The 18,032-nt window shown below is 54.6% G+C and overlaps 2 protein-coding genes across 11 annotated transcripts in view; both read right to left on the minus strand.

Annotated features, from left to right (window-relative positions):
- Positions 1-752: 752 nt before the first annotated feature.
- SLC2A8 (solute carrier family 2 member 8) lies at positions 753-10,084 on the minus strand. 10 transcript variants are annotated; one of them, XM_082627147.1, is made up of 10 exons: positions 9,955-10,084; positions 9,701-9,863; positions 9,244-9,450; positions 7,475-7,574; positions 5,863-6,062; positions 5,021-5,164; positions 4,813-4,921; positions 3,900-4,073; positions 3,380-3,525; positions 753-1,823 (listed from the first exon to the last, which is right to left on the minus strand). In XM_082627147.1, the coding sequence occupies exons 1-10, from the start codon at positions 10,008-10,010 to the stop codon at positions 1,686-1,688; spliced, it is 1,437 nt and encodes a 478-aa protein (XP_082483273.1). In that variant the 5' UTR covers positions 10,011-10,084; the 3' UTR covers positions 753-1,685. The 10 variants fall into 10 exon arrangements, with proteins under 10 accessions (XP_082483273.1, XP_082483271.1, XP_082483278.1 ...); XM_082627145.1 differs by having other exon boundaries at positions 9,701-9,866; XM_082627152.1 differs by lacking the exon at positions 9,701-9,863.
- Positions 10,085-13,181: 3,097 nt separating this feature from the next.
- The window catches only part of GARNL3 (GTPase activating Rap/RanGAP domain like 3), a 154,317-nt gene continuing 149,466 nt past the window's right edge, over positions 13,182-18,032 (minus strand). Inside the window, exons 28-30 of the mRNA XM_082622306.1 lie at positions 17,230-17,445; positions 15,656-15,782; positions 13,182-13,749 (exon numbers count right to left, since the gene is read on the minus strand). Of these exons, the coding sequence (XP_082478432.1) occupies positions 13,572-13,749; positions 15,656-15,782; positions 17,230-17,445 (521 nt within the window). The 3' untranslated portion in view covers positions 13,182-13,571. The remainder of the gene's footprint in view (positions 13,750-15,655; positions 15,783-17,229; positions 17,446-18,032) is intronic.

Consider the following 18,032-nt stretch of genomic DNA (forward strand, 5'->3'; position numbering starts at 1 on the left):
TACAGGGCTGTCAGCTGCGGCTGGCTCTTGGTCCCTGAAGCACCTTGTGCTCTGATGGGAAGGCCTTAAGGGAGTGTACGGGAACCTCTGAAAAGTGTGTGTGTCCACGGTCCTTGGTACCTATAAGTAGGTGTTGGTAGCAATCACAGGTTGCTGAGGCAGTGGGGTAGGAAATAGAGTATAAAGAGAAACACTTGTAAAGATTTCAAATATCCCCTTATGAAGCACCCCTAGAGCTTCACATGCAGCCTCACAACCAGCCTTGCATGCAGCTCCCCGTCTCCACCACAGCCTCCCACCCTCACCTGCACAGCCTTACCACCACCAGCAGCTAGACTGATTGAGCACTTATTCAGTGCCATCCTCAGATCTAAATGCTTTACGTGATCATCTCCTTTCATCCTCATAACCCCACGAGGGAGATAACATCATTATGCCCATTTTACAGATGAATGAACTGAGGCTTAGGGAAGTTAAGCGACTTCTGCTCTCCCCCACCACTCTGCCCTGGACCACTCCACACTTCCATTCCCCTTGTCTCCGGTCTCATTCCAAAGCTTAATACAAGATGTCAAGGTGGGCACATGCTGGGCTGCACAGCCTGAGAAGTGAATAAAAACAGGTTACGGAATGGGAAGTAGGGTGTCCCACTTCTGTGCAGTGATGCCGGGAAGCAAGTATGTTGGGGGAGAGATCCTTCAAGACAGAATGAAATTCTCAACAGAGGTTCTGTCTGGTAAGGTGCAGGTGGGAATATTTTATTATTTATCTAAACAAAGGAGTTATTATTTGTAAAGTGCTTAGGATAGTGCCTAGCAGATGGTTAACTGCCATAGAAAATAATTATATGACATAAATCTGTGTTTTCCAGTTTTCCTGCAATAAACATGTATTACTTATACAGTAGACAATAAAAGTAATTTGTAAAAGACTTCTGGCTCCATTAAAGTTAATATGAAGAGAGGCTTCTTTTTTGCAGGAGGAACTCAAGATCTGATGACTAATGATTCAGGGGACTGAACCCAAGGAAAGAGTCAGGAATGACCTCCAAGTGCCAAAGGCAAGCCTAGCTGACCACGAGAAAGTAGATCCATAGATGTTCTTGGCAAGACTCAGTTCGTGGGAGGCCTAGTTTTATGGAAGGCACAGGAAAATGCCCTTCTGGACTGCAGCCCACACAAAGAGGTCATGACCTGATTTTCTGAGTCAAATATTTATTTGGCAAAGTTCCTTCCTGATAATGCAGCCATGTGAGAGGAGTAACCATGGCCATCACCCAGCCTCCAAAAGCATCTTCTCCAGAAAACCAGGAACCAAGAGTCCCCCTTCTCTGTTGTCACTTTTGTGTCGTGATGGAGACGGCACGTGGAGGACTGACCACAGGACAACAAAGCGTCTCCGAGATGTTCCCTCCGCACGAATCACAGGGAAGCAGTGGAAACTGAACCCAGGGGCTGGGAACCTTGTCCCCGTGCTTCACTGGGCTGTAGAGAGCTGGGCAGGAAGGAGGGGCCCCAGAGGACAAGGCTCCAAGGGGCTACAGTCCTGGCTCCTGACTCCCTGGGGGCAGGCGGGGCATCCAGGCTGCAGCTGAGGCTCAGTTTGGAGTCACAGGCGGGCACCATCCCCTCCGAGGCCCAAAGCCGGTCCAGCTAGGAGGGGCAGCCACTCACGGGAAGGGGCTGTCATCGCCCCTCAAAATGGGCTGTGATTTGCTCCAAAGTCTTTCCTTTCGTTTCAGGGACACAGGCCAGAGTGAAAAGGACACTGAAGATGCAGAAGGCAGAGGCCAGCCAGAAGGCACCGTAGGGCCTGAGCACCTCCTGCAAAGAGAGTGGAGAGGCCATGCATGGACGCGGCAGGTCAGGAGCCCTCATGCCCCAGCCGAGAAGCCGAGGCCCCAATCGGGGCCTACCCTGCCCAGGCTCAGGGGAGTGGAGGAGGTTCTGGGGTCCGCCATCCAGAAGCCTGAGCTGAGCACTGTCCAAGGTGTGGAAGTTGTGTGGCGGGGACACTGAGGCTCACTATGACGAAGTGACTGCCCCCAGGTCAGAGACCTGCTATCAAGTGACAGCTGGGCTTCCTCCCCCAGTGTCTGACCCCAGGGCCCACAGATCTCCACTCTACACTCAGCTTTGGCCCTGCCCTCTGTGGTCCCTGCCGCCTTAGGAGTCTCTTCTTGGTGCGGGAGGAAATGGGGGAGCTATCAGCAGGTGGCGATGGGGGCGTGTGCACACACGGGGACACTCAGGGCCCATGCGTGGAGGGGGGAGGGAGCGGTGACTTTCAGTCAGAGTCAGTCCACTCTCCCAGCCCAGCCCCAGTGACCTCCCAGGTGCCAGAACCGAAGGCCACTCCCTTTCAGCTCCTCTTCCTCTGGGACATGGTGACCCCACCCCCCACTCCTTGAAGTCTTTCTCTTGGCCTCTCAGCACTGTACACCCGCAGGTCACTCTTAGGTCCTTTGGTGCCATCCCCCTCCTTGACTGTCTGTACCCTCCAAGCTCCTGGCAAGTAATTTCCGCCCCCAGGCCTCTGCTCTGGTCTTCCTGACATGCTCCCCGGGGTAGCACAGGCTCTTCACAGAGGCCGGTCCAGCCCCAAGCATCCACCCCTCTCATGACCTGCCTCCCCTGCCCCAGCCCGGCCTCCTGGTGCTTCATCCTCCCACCACTGTCCACTGTCACACCAGTCCTTGTCATAAAGGGGACCCTGTCCATCTCATTCACTGCCGTTCTGGCACCCTGAACAGGCCTGGACATGGTACGTACCAGGAGACCTGGGGGGGAACGAATGCCTGAACAAATGCCTTGACTGTCTGCACCAGAGTGGTGCCCCCTATCGGACGGGAGGCCCTGAGGCAGGGACCATGTCTGTGTCAGCCCATCCATGAGAAGGTGGCAACGTGTTGAACTGAACTGATGCTCCCATCAACCCTGAGAGGAAGGTACGTTACCCTTGTCCATTTCCAGTCCAGGAAGCTGGCTCAGAGAAGGGTGAGCAGCACACCCAGCGTCACCCAGCAGGGAGGCGGCCAAGATGGGGACGGAGCCCAGGCCTGTTGACTCCAAAGCCGGAGTTTCTCTCACAGCCCTGCTTTCCAGCCCGTGTCCCCGGAGTCCAATGGGGGACGAGGTCAGCCCTGCTGTCCTTCTGCCTGGACAGCCTGGAGGTTCCTGAGTGGCCACAGCCTGGGGTTCTCGCCTGCCCTGGCCCGTCTGCTCCCCCTCACCCCTGACCAAGATGGTGTCGCAAGATGCTGGGCCTCAGCCTAAATGCAGAGCCACGGACCCCAAATCTCTCGCAACAAGAGAAATTCTGAGAAGCGCTTCTCTGCCGACTACTGCGTGAGGGGGAGGCCATCAGGGCCCGCACTCACCATGAGGCTGCTGAACTCTTTTGTCACGAGAAAGGCCATGAACCAGTTGGTGAGGACGCAGACGCCCGTGGCCACGCCCTTGACGTGCAGGGGGAAGATCTCAGACATGAGGAGCCAGGGGATAGGTCCCCAGCCCACAGCAAAGCCTGCGGGAGCAAGACAGGCGTCAGGGCTCACGGGGCTGGACCCTCGGCTCGCTGCAGACCACCTGGGCTGAAGTCTTGCAGGGCTGCGCAGCTGTGGCCTGAGGGGGCCTGGATCCCAGCCTGGAGTCTTAGGCCACTGTCCTCACTTCTTATGCATCAGGCCTTTGCTATGGAATGGGACAAGGAGGGGCCTGCTTGGAGGGCTGCCGTGGCAGTCGTGTGAGAGGAGCAGAGACGGGCTCGGCTTGGTGCCTGGCACACGGTCAGAGCTGCAGACGCAGAGGCGAGGGCGGGTAGGCCTGGCCTCACTGGGAGCCACAGGAACCCGGGGGTGACAGGGCGGCCCCCTCACCCCCCCCAGCCCCCCCACTCACCGGCGATGAAGAGGCACATGCTGCCCACCGCCAGCCAGGCCAGCCCCACACCGCCACCGGCGGGCTCCATGGAGATGGGCGCCAGGAGGTCCACGTGTGAGGAGTTGCTGGGGCCGCCCTGGGTCAGCTTGAAGTAGGCGCCAAAGGCGCTGGTGCTGAACACCATGACCACACCTGCAGGCGGAGCGTGGCAGTGGGCAGGACAGGGCAGGGGGAGGCGGCCCGTGGCCCAGGCACGTGGCACTGGGGGGCTCGAGTCTCAGTGCACTGTGGGCCACAGCAACGTGGCCCGGATGCCTCTGAGAGGGGCAGTGAGCAGAGCCCTGCCTGGCTGCACTCACCCGGGCCCGGCCCTGCCAGCCCCGGCTTGGACCTTGAACCTCAGCAAACTCCAAGAAGCTCTTGGAAGCAGACCCTCCCTGGCCTGAGGAAGCAGGAGCAGCCACAGAGGCCAGACCCACTTTCCCAGCAGCACCAAGTGCTCGGTGGGGCTCAGAACACCAGGAGCCTCACTCGGACCATCTCCTGATCCTCACAATGGCCCACAGTTACCCCCGTTTCACAGAGGGGAAACGGGCTCAGGTAGTCACTTGCCCAGAAAGACCACAAGCTTCTGAGCCACTTCAGCCCGGGCCCTCAGTTTCCTCATCGTACCCTGGGCCCTGATGGCGCCTTCTTGTAGGTTCACTGTGAAGGTTAAGGTGTGGTGCAGCGATGCCGTTAGCACGGGCCTGGTCTCAGACAAGTGCTCAGTGAGAGCTCTCCTGAAGTCTTGGCCTTGTTCTCAGGGACACTCAGCCATTGTCCTCCTCCCTCAACGTGGTGACCTCAGCAAAGACCCTCCAGCCTGTGGTGGGAGGCTGGCCTGGGCCACCCACCTGCAGAGGGCTGAGCCGTCACCCTTGGGCCTCACCTGACAAGGCCAGGAGCAGCCTGCGCCCGGCTCTGTCCATGACGAGGGCCGCTACAGCCGTGAACAGCACCTGGATGATCCCCACGATGACCGAGGCCAGGCTGCTGTCCTGAGGAGACGGGCCAAGGCGGGTCAGGCGAAGACCCCGGAACTAGATCCCACCCATATGGCATCCAGGTGAGGCAGGCCGGGGCAGGGGCCTCTTTACCTTGAACTTGGCCTCCTCAAAGATGGTCTCTGCATAGAACATGACAGCGTTGATGCCCGACAGCTGCTGGAAGGCCATCAGTGAAATGCCGATGATGAAGGGCTTGTAGACGCCAGGACGCCGCAGCTGGGCCAAGTGGAAGCCCTGCTCAGATGGAGACCAGGCATCAGTGCTTCTCTCTACCCTGTCCCGAGGGTGCCCCAGCTTTGAGCCCACCGTCCTGAGGCCTGGTGGAGTAAGGGAGCCTCTGCTTCAGGTCCCTGCATCACTTCAGCCTCCGATTTGTAAGGTGACAAGATCCTCACCTCCCCACGTCCCTTCCTGATTTGTTGGGGGATCTACAAAGATGTTCTATGAGCAAAGAGCCCAGGGTTCCCGAATCCCACCAGCCTTGGGTCGGGGCCTGGGCCAAGCGCCTCCCCACGCCCCACTGACCCTCACCACCACTGCCAGACACGTGCTATGACTCCCACTTTACAGATGAAGAAACTAGGGCTAAAGATGGGAAGGTCACACAGCAGGTAAGGGGCAGAGACTCAGTCTTCTCCCCTGCCTGACAACTCCCTGTTTAAAAAATCCAAGTCCTCAAATCTGCACCTGCATTTTCCTCTGATGTGGCCTGGCCTTTCTCTTCCTGGGACAGGAAGATCAAGGCTCAGGCTTTCCCAGCGATGTCCAAGGTTGCGGCCCAGCTGAGCAGTGGGGCTCGAGCAGAACACCCCTCATCCTAACCGCCACTGTTCGTGTACAACCTTTGCAACAGACTGTGTTGACCTCCCCTGGCTGCAAAGGGGTGATACCTCATGGTCCCCTCCCTCCAGCTCTGGCTCCCAGCCCCTCACCTGGTGCTCAGCCCCGACAGGGGGCTCTTCCCAGCCCCGCTCGGAGCCCCACAGGAACTGCATGGCAGCCACGGCTTCCTGGCGCTTGTGCTGAGTCAGCAAGTAACGAGGGGTCTCAGGCATGCAGCACATGAGCAGCAGCATGAAGGAGGGGGGCACACAGCCCAGCACAGCCAGCCAGCGCCACTTGAGGACCCAGCCTGGGTGGGGCGGGGTGGGTCAGACATCAGAGCTGGGGTGAGCCAGCCTGGACCTTCTCTGGGAGTGCCTGCCCCCTCGCCAACCCCAGGGACTCAGCTTAAGGGGTGGGGACCTCAGTACCTTTGCATGACTACCCTCGGGTTTGTCATTATTATTGCGAAATGTTGTGGAAACGATGGGGGGTATATCAGTGAATATTTATGTAGCCATTAAACAAAGGCGCTTGCTGTATTGACGTGGTATATGGCACCATTCGTCTAAAACGTAGGAGTGGGGGAATAAATACGCATAGTCCTCCTACATCCAGACTCTCAGGAAGGCTGCCGAGAAGCAGGCCAGGCTGGCGCCTCCGGAGAGGAAGAGGGACAGACTTGGGGGAGACTTTTCACTGAAAACCAGTCAATCAAAACTCACAGAAATTGATCAGTGAAAGTGCAGACTATGATGACCTGGAGGAAATTCTACGGGTGTGACCCACATGTCTGTCCCGAACGTCAGTGTCTGTGCAGGGGCTTTGGCATACTGCTGGCCCCGCAAGGCAGCTAGACTGCTGGCAGGACTCTGAATGAGACTCAGGAGGGCAAGTGGGTAAAAATGAAAGACCACGGACCCGCATGTCAGCTACTCTGAAGAACCCGAGGGCACGTGCCCCAGGCCCTGCCACAGCCCGTCAGGCCCAAAGCCCCCCCCGCCCCACAACGGTTCTCAGGCCATTCCTTGACAATTCTCATTTGGGACCTGCTGCCAGGCACTTTTCACGGTGTCACTTAATCCCTCAACAGTCTCGGACTAGGTAGGATTATCTCCACTTAAAGACAGGGAAACTGAGGCTCCCAGGGGCAGTGTGACTACGCCAAGGTCACACAGCTAGTAACGGGCAGATTCCCCTAACCTGGGACTGTCAGATGTGAAGCCTGCCCTCTTTCTATCCCAGCTCAGTTCCAGTCTGCCTCTGGAAGCTTCCTCATGCTGGCCCCAGCTCTGACCCTCGGGTCCCCTGGAACCTGCCTCCTTCAGGCTGCAAATCCAGTACTGATTCTGAGGGAGACAGGCTTGGGTCCTCCAAGCTCTTAGGCTAAAGACTCTGGAGTGCCCCCTCCACCCCCAGGACCCTAGTTTGCCACCATACAGCGAGGTACTGACCTAACCAGTCAGCCCTCCCCGCACTCCTGGAATGCGCTTCTGCTCTGGGAAGATGAGGACATCACCTTCTCCAGCTCTCCCCAGAACTTTGTCCCAAGACCCACATGACCCAGGGTCTCAGGGAGGTGGTCTGGGAACCTGGCATCTTGGGCAGTGGCTGTGCGACCTCAGGCAAATCCCTTGACCTCTCTGAACTTCAGTTTCTATATCTGTAAAATAGCCACGAAGCCATTAACAGTTATCAAGAGAGGTAACACGAAAACTATACCTGCCAGATAGGCTAGGAGGATGCCTATGACGACCATCAGCTGCACACAGGAGCCGAGCAGCCCCCGTACTTCGGGGTAGGCAATTTCGGAGATATAGACCTGTTGGTAATTAAGATGGCATTTTACTTGGGGTCGAAGAGTTCTTAAAACTGGAAAGTCTCAACCATTCAGAGCTGAGAAGAGCCTCGACTGGGGCAGCTGCAGGCCCAGCGGGCTCCTAACTGCAGGCCCTGGTCAGCCGAGCCCTCCGCATACCTCCCTGCCCCCACCAAGTGATCTGCAGCAGGTGTTGAAAGGGTATAGAAGTGGCTGCTATGTGTGTGGGGCTGGGGCGAGAAGGGCTTTTCAACCTTTCATTTATTGTATGTATACCCTTGACAGAATGCAAATCCTGATGCAATAGCTGTGCGGTGGTCCAAGATTCTGCCTTTCTAACCAACTCCATGTGACACCCAGGCTGCTGGTCCAAGGACCGTACTTTGAGTGGTGCCCTTGGAGTGAAAGCAGGAACTCTTCACCTCAGTTGCTATCAGTGACTGCCACGGCATCCTCTGGGCTCAGGAGCCAGAAAGCCCTTGCCCATGCTTCTAGGTTATTCCATACCGTATGCCCATGTCTAAGACAGGTGTGTTTTGTTTTGTTTTGTTTTGTTTTTTTGCGGTACGCGGGCCTCTCACTGTTGTGGCCTCTCCCATTGCGGAGCACAGGCTCTGGACACACAGGCTCAGCAGCCATGGCTCACGGGCCCAGCCGCTCTGTGGCATGTGGGATCCTCCCGGACCGGGGCACGAACCCGTGTCCCCTGCATCGGCAGGCGGACTCTCAACCACTGCGCCACCAGGGAAGCCCCGACAGGTGTGTTTTTGCCCAGTAAAAAAAACCCTCCAGAATATAAAATCCAACCTAGCTGCTGCCTGTTACCCAGCAAATGCAGTTGAAATGAGTGGTAGGTGCAAAGGGATGGATTCTGAGCTACTGCTCTCCATCTTGACCAGGTTAGGGTGTGGGTGGTTGATCATCCAAACTCATGACCAGCGGCAGTTCATGGGTCACCATCCCAGCTGCCAGGGTCCAAAGTCCTTCCACAGGCCATGCCAGGGCCAGGGCTGTATGTGCAGGGTCTCACTGAAGCCTCACAACCACAGCACGAGGTGATGCTATTATTCCCATTTTACAGGCGCAGAGACGTGCTCTGCCCTGGTAAGTGGCAGAGCCAGGATTTCACCCAGATGTCCAGCTCCAAAGGCAGCCTGGGCAGTGCTGAGTCAGGAGGTGGTGAGAGAGAAGCAGGGGAAGTGGCTGGAGGTCAGGTTCCTGAGCAGTGAAGGGGAGGGCAGGTCCCAGCAGGCTTTGCCCCTGGGGACAAACCAGAACAGGATTTTCCTGCTAAACTGTAGTCAGTGGTCTGAATGACAAAGGGGGGATCTGAGCCATACTGTGAGGCTTCTGTTGACCATCTACAGATGCCATCTTATTTGTAGAGCAAAAGAGAGAGCTTGTTAAGTGGCACCATCCTGGGCTCCAGTAATAGCTTCACCACTGACTAGCTGTGCCTAAACAAAGGACTTCAGGTTTCTTAAGCTCACTTCATCTGTAACCAAGGACAGTAACAGCGGCTATTTCCAAGGCCCGTTGGAGTGTAAGGAAGACGAAGCAGGGAAAGGGCATGGTGCCAGGTAGGCAGGGGGCCGCAGCCAGGGAGAAACAAGGCCCCCAGGTCTGCTCCTTCTCCCGGGTCCCAGGGCGCCAGGCTGGGGGACACACTCACCGGGGCCACTAGCGAGGCAATGCCGCAGGCCAGGCCGGTGAGGAGGCGGCCTCCGAGCAGCATCCACACGTTCTGAGCCGCGGTGATGACGGTGAAGCCGGCCACGAAGGGCCCGGCGCAGAGCAGGAGGCTCAGCTTGCGCCCAGCGCGGTCCACGAGCCAGCCGCCCAGCACGCCCCCCGCCGCGGCGCCCAGGGTCACGATGGCCTGGGGGCGGGGCGACCGCCGGCTGAGGAGGGGGCGCCGGAGGGTGCCGCGGACCAACCTCGCCCTCTACCCCACCCTCAGCGGCCTTGGGGGAAGGGGATGGGCGACCCCTGGCAGGGGAGCCGGGACGTACTCGGCGGAGGGTCTCAGTGCCCGCCCGAAGCCAGGCAGGGGGAGGGTCCTGGCGCCCATCTTAAGGGTGGGCGAAGGAGGGTCCCAGGAGGGCTAGAGGGTGAGCCCGAGGCCTCACCCCGAACCAGGAGGCGGCGGCATCGTCGAGGCGCAGGGCCGGGGGCGCGGCACGCCGCAGGCTCGGGATGGCCGGGGAGCTGTAGCCGAGCGCGAAGCCGAAGCTGAGTGGGCCCAGAGCAGCGGCGAAGGCGGCGAGGAAGACGCGGCGGCTGCGGGGAGCGCTGCTGGGACGGGGAGGTCGGTGAGCGGGGCCTGGCGCAGCGGGAGGGGTGGGGCAGCGCCCCCGGGGCTCGGGTTCCCCTGTCCGCTCACCTGCCGCCCGGCGGCCGCAGGAGCGGCTGGGTCTCCTCCTGGTCCCCAGGAGTCATGTCCGCCGCCACAGCTTGCCCGGTCAGCTCCGACGCCTGTACTGCCGCGGGTCCCGCGAGTGCGGCCTGCACCGGCCTGTCAGGCCAGAGCCAGCCAATGAATGGTGAGTGGTGGCTCTGGAGCGGGGCCGGAACGGCGGCGGGTATGGGAGTAACCAATGGGAACGCAAGGCGGTGTTCGCCTCTGAGCTAGGAGCCGCCCTTGAAGTCAAAGCGGACCAATGGAAGCAAAGAGCCGGTAGGCGACGAGCACTGGAACCACCCCTAGGACAGAGCTATCCAGTGTATAGGTGGGGCGGAGTTTGTAGCTGGGCCGGAGTACACAGCCATCCAATAGGAGTGTGATGCGAGCTCGGAGGCGGGGTCATATAGATGCCTCACACCGAGCCGGCCAATGAGGGTGGAGGGCGGGGATTGCACTTGTGCCTGGATCCGCCTCTCAATCTAGCTTCAACCAATGGGGTTAGGAGTTGGACGAAGGCGAGCACGTGGGCCGCGCCCAGAACTTCCCGCCCCCACTCTGGGCAGCAGCAACTCCCCTCCGTGGTCGGGTGTGCGGTTCCTGTTCAGCGTTAACCGCTGCCCTGGGGCCTGGGCACTTCTGCCCACCTAGAGCCGCAGGGCGGAAGGTCTCCAAACAACGGTTCTGACCCACTCTCTCGGATGCCGAGCCTGGCGCTCCAGCTTCGTTGCCGGGGCAGAGGCGTGGCCCTTGGCGCCGCAGCCCACCTCCGTGCTCGTCACGACTCGGGGTTGGGGTGGGCCGGGGGGAGGCCCAGGTTGCCGACGATGACCAGGACCTTCGGGTGCTGAGGTCCCGTGTTGGGCGGGGTCCCTCATGCCTCATAGCTGTGACTGATCTGGGCTTAAATCAGTGAGCTCTACGCTCCCTGTTAAATTCCACTCACTTCATAGGTAACCCTGACTTTGGAATCTTCATCTTAATATCTCCCAATGTTGAGTTCCCTGCGGATGTTAATAGCCAGCCTCTCTGTGTGCGTGCACCCAGGTCACTGCTGGAGGTGAGTACGATGAAGTCAGTGCGCTGTAGAATCTCGCTGTTTGTATGCCGCGCTCTCTGGGTGCAGGCAACTGCGGTGGAGTGCTGTGTATTTCCGGCAAGAACCAGGGCTAAGAGAGTGATAGGCTTAGCTTCTAATCCCTCTCTGGCCCTCCGTTTCCTCATCTCTAAGTGGAGATGACAGTTAACTATCTTGCAGGAGGGTTTTGAGTAGGGGCAATATATAAAAAGACCAAGCACATGCCAGGTACTCAAATGCTAGTCTGTATGATTAGTGCAGTCACCTGATAGTACTGTCTTTCAAGACTTAGGCAACCGCCCCTCTGTGCTTCCTCAGCATCTGTGCTCCAGTCATAAATGTTTAGCACTTATCATTGCTTGTGATCACCTGTTTACTTCTCTCCCTCCCGCGATGGACATGATTTCCTGCTCCAGACAGTGGGTACTTGGTGTTTGCAGAGAGGAGGGATGCCTCAGACTTCAAGGGCAAACGCTGCATTTAGACGGTTTACTCTGCAATTCAGCCTGAGGGATATGCAGAGAGGCTTCTGTAAACTGAGTGATCCAGCGAGCCCAGCTAAGGCCAGCCAGCCCTCTGAGCCATGGATCCCTACAGACGTGCTCCTGCCCTCTTGCTGGTCATCTCCCTCCCCATGAGTGTGCAGTGTTCACTTCTTGGCCTTTGTAAGCAGACACTGCTGCCAGATCAGCCTCCTGCTCCCCCTTTATAAGCTAAGCACCATCAGTCTGTTTAGTAGGGCCCACCTCTTGCCGTTTCTACATCCACTCCTCAGATCTGTGACTCTTGTCAAATCAGGGGGTGCCACTTGCTGCCAATCTCTTTGAAAGAATGGTCTAGATAGCCCTTGGTTTTTCTATTCCAGGCTGAGAAGTAAGAAACTTCAGAAAAAAAAAAAAATGACAGGAAAAACACACATACAAGCTCATGAAGCTTACAGAGTATTTTAACACGAAAAACACCAGCCAGATTCAACCGATACAAGGCACTCAGCCTGGCTCTATATGGTGGACAGGGGAGAGAGCACAGCTCTGGGGTCAGAGAACTCACAGGTTCAAATCACTGCCCCTTTCTGAGCCTCAGTTTCCTTACTTGAAAAGCAAGAATAATAGAATCTAATTCACAAAACTTTAGGTGAGGTTGAGATACAGTATGTAGTTGATCGGGTGTTTTCCCCCTTTATACAAAAAGGGCATAACAAAACACAGAAGAAGAACGGGAATGCTGAATGCTACAAAGACTGTGGGGAGACTCCTGGGCACACCTAAAAAGCTCTGTCGTTAATACTCTCATCTCTTGCCTTCTGCTGAAGGGGACCAGGCAGCCTTCAGCTCGGATGCTTCATGTTGGACCGTCTGTGCCACAGGCAGAGAGGGGAGCTCTCCCCACAGTGTGCAAGGTCCAGAGGAGGTAGGGTCCAGAACTTCTGTGAAATCTATCAGATCAAGGTCATGTTAAGCGCAGGCCTCTGCACTTAGTGAGAAGACCTGCAGAAGAACTCCTCAGAGCCACTTTAACAGGGGAAATGATCTCAAGTTTCTTTTGATGGGTAATATAGGCAAGACGAGACAGAATAAAATGGAATCCATCAGACTAAAGCCAAAAGTAATATCTTCTTCACACTGCTTAAAATTGTTACAATATCAGTGAAACTAGGTTTCCCTCCTTTGATTTCCCCTGGCTAGAGGCTGACATCTCGCTGTTTCATTCTCACCTGGCCAGACTTACATTTTCTTCTCACTTTAAGGAGGGAGCAACGGAAGGCAGATACATGATAAGAAGAAGGATAATCATTTGGTTCATGTGAGAGAGCAAAGCAGACTGGAACAAGAGGAGGGGATTTGAGAATGATAATTTTGATGATGGAGAGTAACTGTTTCTTGGTTATACGATTTCACAATAACAATAACCCCCCCAAAAAAATCTTAAGACTCTTTAACAGGCTCCTATACCTTATTATTTTTTGTGAGACACAAAGAGAAAGAAGCAGGAGGTTCGAAGATCTAAAAATTCAGCTTTTCTCAAGTCTGTAGGCAGAAACGCAGCTGGTTCCAATCACAGTGAACTGAAACAGCAACAGGGGCCAAAGGTGCAGAAAGAAAACTTATTTATAATAAATTTTCAAAGCAATGGCTTTTCTTTATAAAAGAAACACAAAACACAAACAAAACTGTAATGAAAAAATAACTTTTCCATCTAAGTATATAAAATATAAGAGAAGGTTGCAGTAACTAAGAAGGAACATTTTTGATTTATTCAAAGTTTCAGTCTAAAACCTCAATGAAATCTACCACCTTTAATTACAAGGGTACTGATGGTTCCTGAACAGAAAGAAACAAAGGTTAAGATGGCACCGGACATTGGAGAGTGACCCAAACTGGCCGAGGGTGCAGAAGGTTTGGTCCAACAGACCACGGACAGGCTAAAAGCCACATTTTGTTGAGAACTGATGTCGGAACTGCTTAAAGAGTATAAACCTCCATAAGAAAATTAAAGATGGCAAACTCGACTGGGACTCTGTTTACTTCAAGTCAATAATGTCTTCGTCCGAGGAAGCTGTAAGCTGAAAGGGGCTGCTGCCCCAGACAGGGCTGCCTTCTCGCTCAGCCACAGGGTCCGGGTCGGAGCTTGTCGACTGGTAACGCCCCTCGGGATTGGCTTCGGAAGTGGAAGGACTTTCCAAGGAGCTCGACGTGATCCTAGAGGAGAAAAGGCACTGGGAACGGATCCTGGGGCACTGCTGAGCTGGCTGCTCTGTTTCCTGTTCCCCTAAACTCGGGAGCCCTTCTCCCCCGCCCCTGCTATTATGGGGGAGAGGTGGGGAAGTGCAGGAGTGACCCCACCCCAGCAGAGCTGGTGTTCTGCAGGCAGACAGCCCCGATCTCATGGGTGGTTATGGGTTTTAAAGCCCAGCGGTGACACACAGGTGTTTGTGAGGAAAATCGGGATAATGTCGGGATAATGTCACTCTGTCTAAAACCCTCCCCTGGCTCCCCACGGCCTGAAGACAAGGCTGAAACGCCGGGCCACAGGCCCTGGCCCTGCTGACCCCTCCAGCCTCCTCCCAGCCCACCCCCGCCCTCTCTATTTTCTCCTGCATTCAGGACGCTCACTCTCTTGATACTTGCAAAACCAATTTGACCAAATTCAGGGAGTTCATTCATTCAACAAGTACTCATGGAGCCTGTAAAAGCCCTGGCCCAGCCTCTGGCCGCTCTTGACCTTGCATCCTTGTCTGTGCTCAAGCTGACCCACTCTCTTCCCTCTCTCTCTCTCTCTCTCTTCAGGGCCTTTACCCCTGCTATTCCTGCTGTCAGCGGGGCTGTTCCCCCAGCTCCTTCTCATTCAAAGCTCAGCTCAATGCCACTTCCTCCAAGAAGCCTTCCTTGACTCCCAGCCCCCACCTCAAATAGACCTTCTATCTGCCCCACCCCCATCACTACCTTCTTATAGATTTCCTTGCAGTGCTTGTCACTAATGGAAATGATAGCATTTGCTTATTTGTTCACAGGTTTATTTATTTATTTATTTATTTATTTTGCGGTACGCGGGCCTCTCACTGTTGTGGCCTCTCCTGTTGCGGAGCACAGGCTCTGGATGCGCAGGCTCAGCAGCCATGGCTCACAGGCCCAGCCGCTCCGCGGCCTGTGGGATCTTCCCGGACCGGGGCACGAACCTGTGTCCCCTGCATCGGCAGGCGGACTCTCAACCACTGCGCCACCAGGGAAGCCCCATGTTCACAGGTTTATTATCTGTTTCTCCACACTAGAATGTAAAGTCCATGAGGGCAGGGGCCTGGTCACACAGTAGGGGCTCAATGAAAGTGCATTGGATTAAAGCGTGAGTGAGTACTGCCTCTCTCTGGGCCAGGCTAATGCTTGCTTGATTTATGAGACTGGGCTCAGCCTTTCCTGATGTTTGGGACGCCCCCCCCGCCCCAGGTGTGGTGTGATGGCATCCCTCATTCTTCTGTACCACCTGCCACCCTGGAATGCTGTAATTCCTAGAATGTCTTTGTTGGCCTTTCCCACCAGCCTGTGAACCCCTGAAGTTCATCTCCATATCCCCAGCTCAGTGCCAGGTGCTCCAAGAATGTGTGTTGAATGACTTAGTGGAGCCTGGACTGTGCCCCCTTGCCCTCCACACAGGAGCAGGCAAGATGTTATTGAGGGACACAGAGAACCTCAGGGGACAAATCAGTGGGATTCAACAAATATTCATGGACATGTGATACTGAACGGCCATCCAGAAAGGCTGTACTGTTTCTACGCCCACCACAAGTACTGAAGAGCACCTGTCACTCTTACTGAACATTCTTGTTTTACAAAATCCCTGTCAATCTGGTGAGCAAAAAAAGTCTCAGTGTACTTTAATGTGCATTTGTTGGATTGCTAGTGAGGTCACCCATTTGTCTGGGCCCCTCCCTGGCAGGCAGTGTTCTATGGAGATCCTCAGCGGGGAGCTGGCTGCTAACCCTCTGCTGTTGCTGGCCGAAGGGGCTGGCACATGGCGTCATCAGTCAGCAGAAAGGGCCCTGTGGCTGTCCTGTGACTTCAGGGGCCACCACCCAGAGAAGGGGCTGCTGGGGGCTGCGTCCCTCTTTACCTTTCGCTGCTAGTTGACCTCACTGTTCCTGGTTTAGGGCCTCCTTGGTTTTCTTCCACCCGCTTCCGGGCTTTTGACTTGGGCTTTGGTGCTCCTTCTGCCCTGGGTCCACCTTCATCGGAGAGGCCTGGATTGCAGGGGAGAATCACAGGTCAGAGGGTCATTACCACAGGGCTGCCACTGAGACAGAAAATGCCCTTTTCCTCTTGGTTGGGTATTGGTGCATTATTGGGATCGAGGCAGGAGGAATGACGATAAAGTCTGTATTTTTAAATAATTGGTTTTCTTGTTGTCTTGTTGGTAGAAGGTCTTTTTTCCTTCTGATTAGAATGAATATATGTATTGGGAAAAAAAGAGAGGAGTTTAATGAAGGAGAGAAAATCTACAGTCCTACCACTGGAAACTGTAATTCTCCAACTCAGAGATTCAATTTCTGAAAAGCACAGTGGTTTATACAATAGTTGGCAGATCAAGCTTTCTAAGGGTATAGTGGGTTAAAAATAGCAATGCATATGTTTTAAAAGTGCCCCGGAAGCCACCAACTTCTAAAACCAACTGACTTTGCCAATGTCAAGGCCTGCCCTGTCAGGTGGTCCGAATCCCCTTCTCCAGTTGGTCAGGAAACATTACTGCAGGACAGGCATGTGCCAAGGCCAGCTGTCCTTGCAGTTTTATGCCATGCAGATGCCAGTTCAAGTTTTCAAACCAGTTCTTACTGGTTTGACATAACATTTCCATTTTTCCTCATTTTGTTTTCACAGTTCTGAACAAAAATCTTTATAACAGTCTAGCATTTTCACAATCATCATGGTGCTTTTTGCTTCTCTGGTCTGGTCTCCCACCTGTAAATTGAGAGAGGAGGGCACAGCAAAGATCTTACATCTCTACCATCCCCATAGAACTGCCCCACAGTCCAGGGGCTTTGAGACGGATAACTGAACTGTACCACAGACATGCAAGAAAACAAACAAAGCATGTGGGAAAAAAAAACCCAAGTAAATTAAAATTTTGGATATACGAATGTAAAATGTTATCTGAGGACTGCAGGATATAAACCCTTCTGGACACTTTCCTAGGAAATTAGACATATATAGATACTTATGTTTTAAAAAGTCATATCAGACTAAACCTACTGTTTTACAAACTGCCCTTTCCCCCCGAACATGGTTTGGGCACTTTCCACATCAATAAATACAGATTGACACATCATTGTCTTTGGGTAAATGAGGTATAGTATTCCTCAGTGTAGGTGCACTATAATTTCTTTATAAATCCCTATGAAAGGGCTCATTGTTTTTGAGGACAGTTAATATCCACAGATAAAACCAGCGGGTATCTTTTTTTTTTTTTGCGGTACGCGGGCTTCTCACTGTTGTGGCCTCTCCCGTTGCGGAGCACAGGCTCTGGACGCGCAGGCTCAGTGGCCATGGCTCATGGGCCCAGCCGCTCCGCGGCATGTAGGATCTTCCCGTGTCCCCTGCATCGGCAGGCGGACGCTTAAACAGTGCACCACCAGGGAAGCCCCAGCGGGTATCTTTACAAACAGTGCAAACACAAGAATCGAGAGCCATTACCTAGCAGCTCCCTGCGGGTCCTGCTTGCTATCTCTTTGATCTCCATGCGGGAAAGGGACAAGGAGTGAGTGACAGGAATGGCCGCGATGCCGATGCCGATGGAGGTGGGCGGGGTGATGACCTTGGAGACTAAGGGTGATTTCAGAGGCCGCTCGATGCTTCTGCCCACCAGGTTTCTGAGTGGAATCTTGTATAGATTTTTGGACTGAATCTCACCTGAAATAAGAGTTCGAAAAGAACATCAGAACTTTAAGAAGAGCTCATGTTATTCACAAGAGGATAATTCCTGGTTCCTCAACATAGTTAGCATGAAGGAAGAGTTTATGTTGCAGGCTGACCTCCCAAGTCTCATTAGGGGCAATAAAGTGAGGGCGCCCGACGGCTCTGTTTTCTAAGGGCATCGTGTTCATGGGTAAATGGGGAAAAACGCACCCACTCCTGGTTACGTGTGCACAGGAGGAAGGAGTCGACAAGAAAAGCACAGCTGTCCTGCTCGGGAGCTCCAGGCTCTCATGACAACGAGCCATAGTGACGACTTATGTGGTGAGAAGTTAGGAAAAGCACGAGGCAGTAACCACAACAAAGGCCTGCGGGCGGGGTTCAAGGGCGAAGCCAGGCAGAGTGAAAGCTGGGTGCTGAGTAATGTGTGGGTTTTATGACTATGTCCTTTACGCTATAAAAACCTACTATACTGTTAACATCCCTGAAGGAAAGATAACTTGCTGGGGCAAGTTGGAATCTCTCTAGCCCTCAACTCCCTTCTCCCCATTGCAACAACTGTTTTCATAATGGGATTTTTTTGG

The sequence above is a fragment of the Mesoplodon mirus genome (assembly GCF_964341445.2).
Source record: "Mesoplodon mirus genome assembly, chromosome: 1".
Taxonomy (NCBI): Eukaryota; Metazoa; Chordata; class Mammalia; order Artiodactyla; family Ziphiidae; genus Mesoplodon; species Mesoplodon mirus.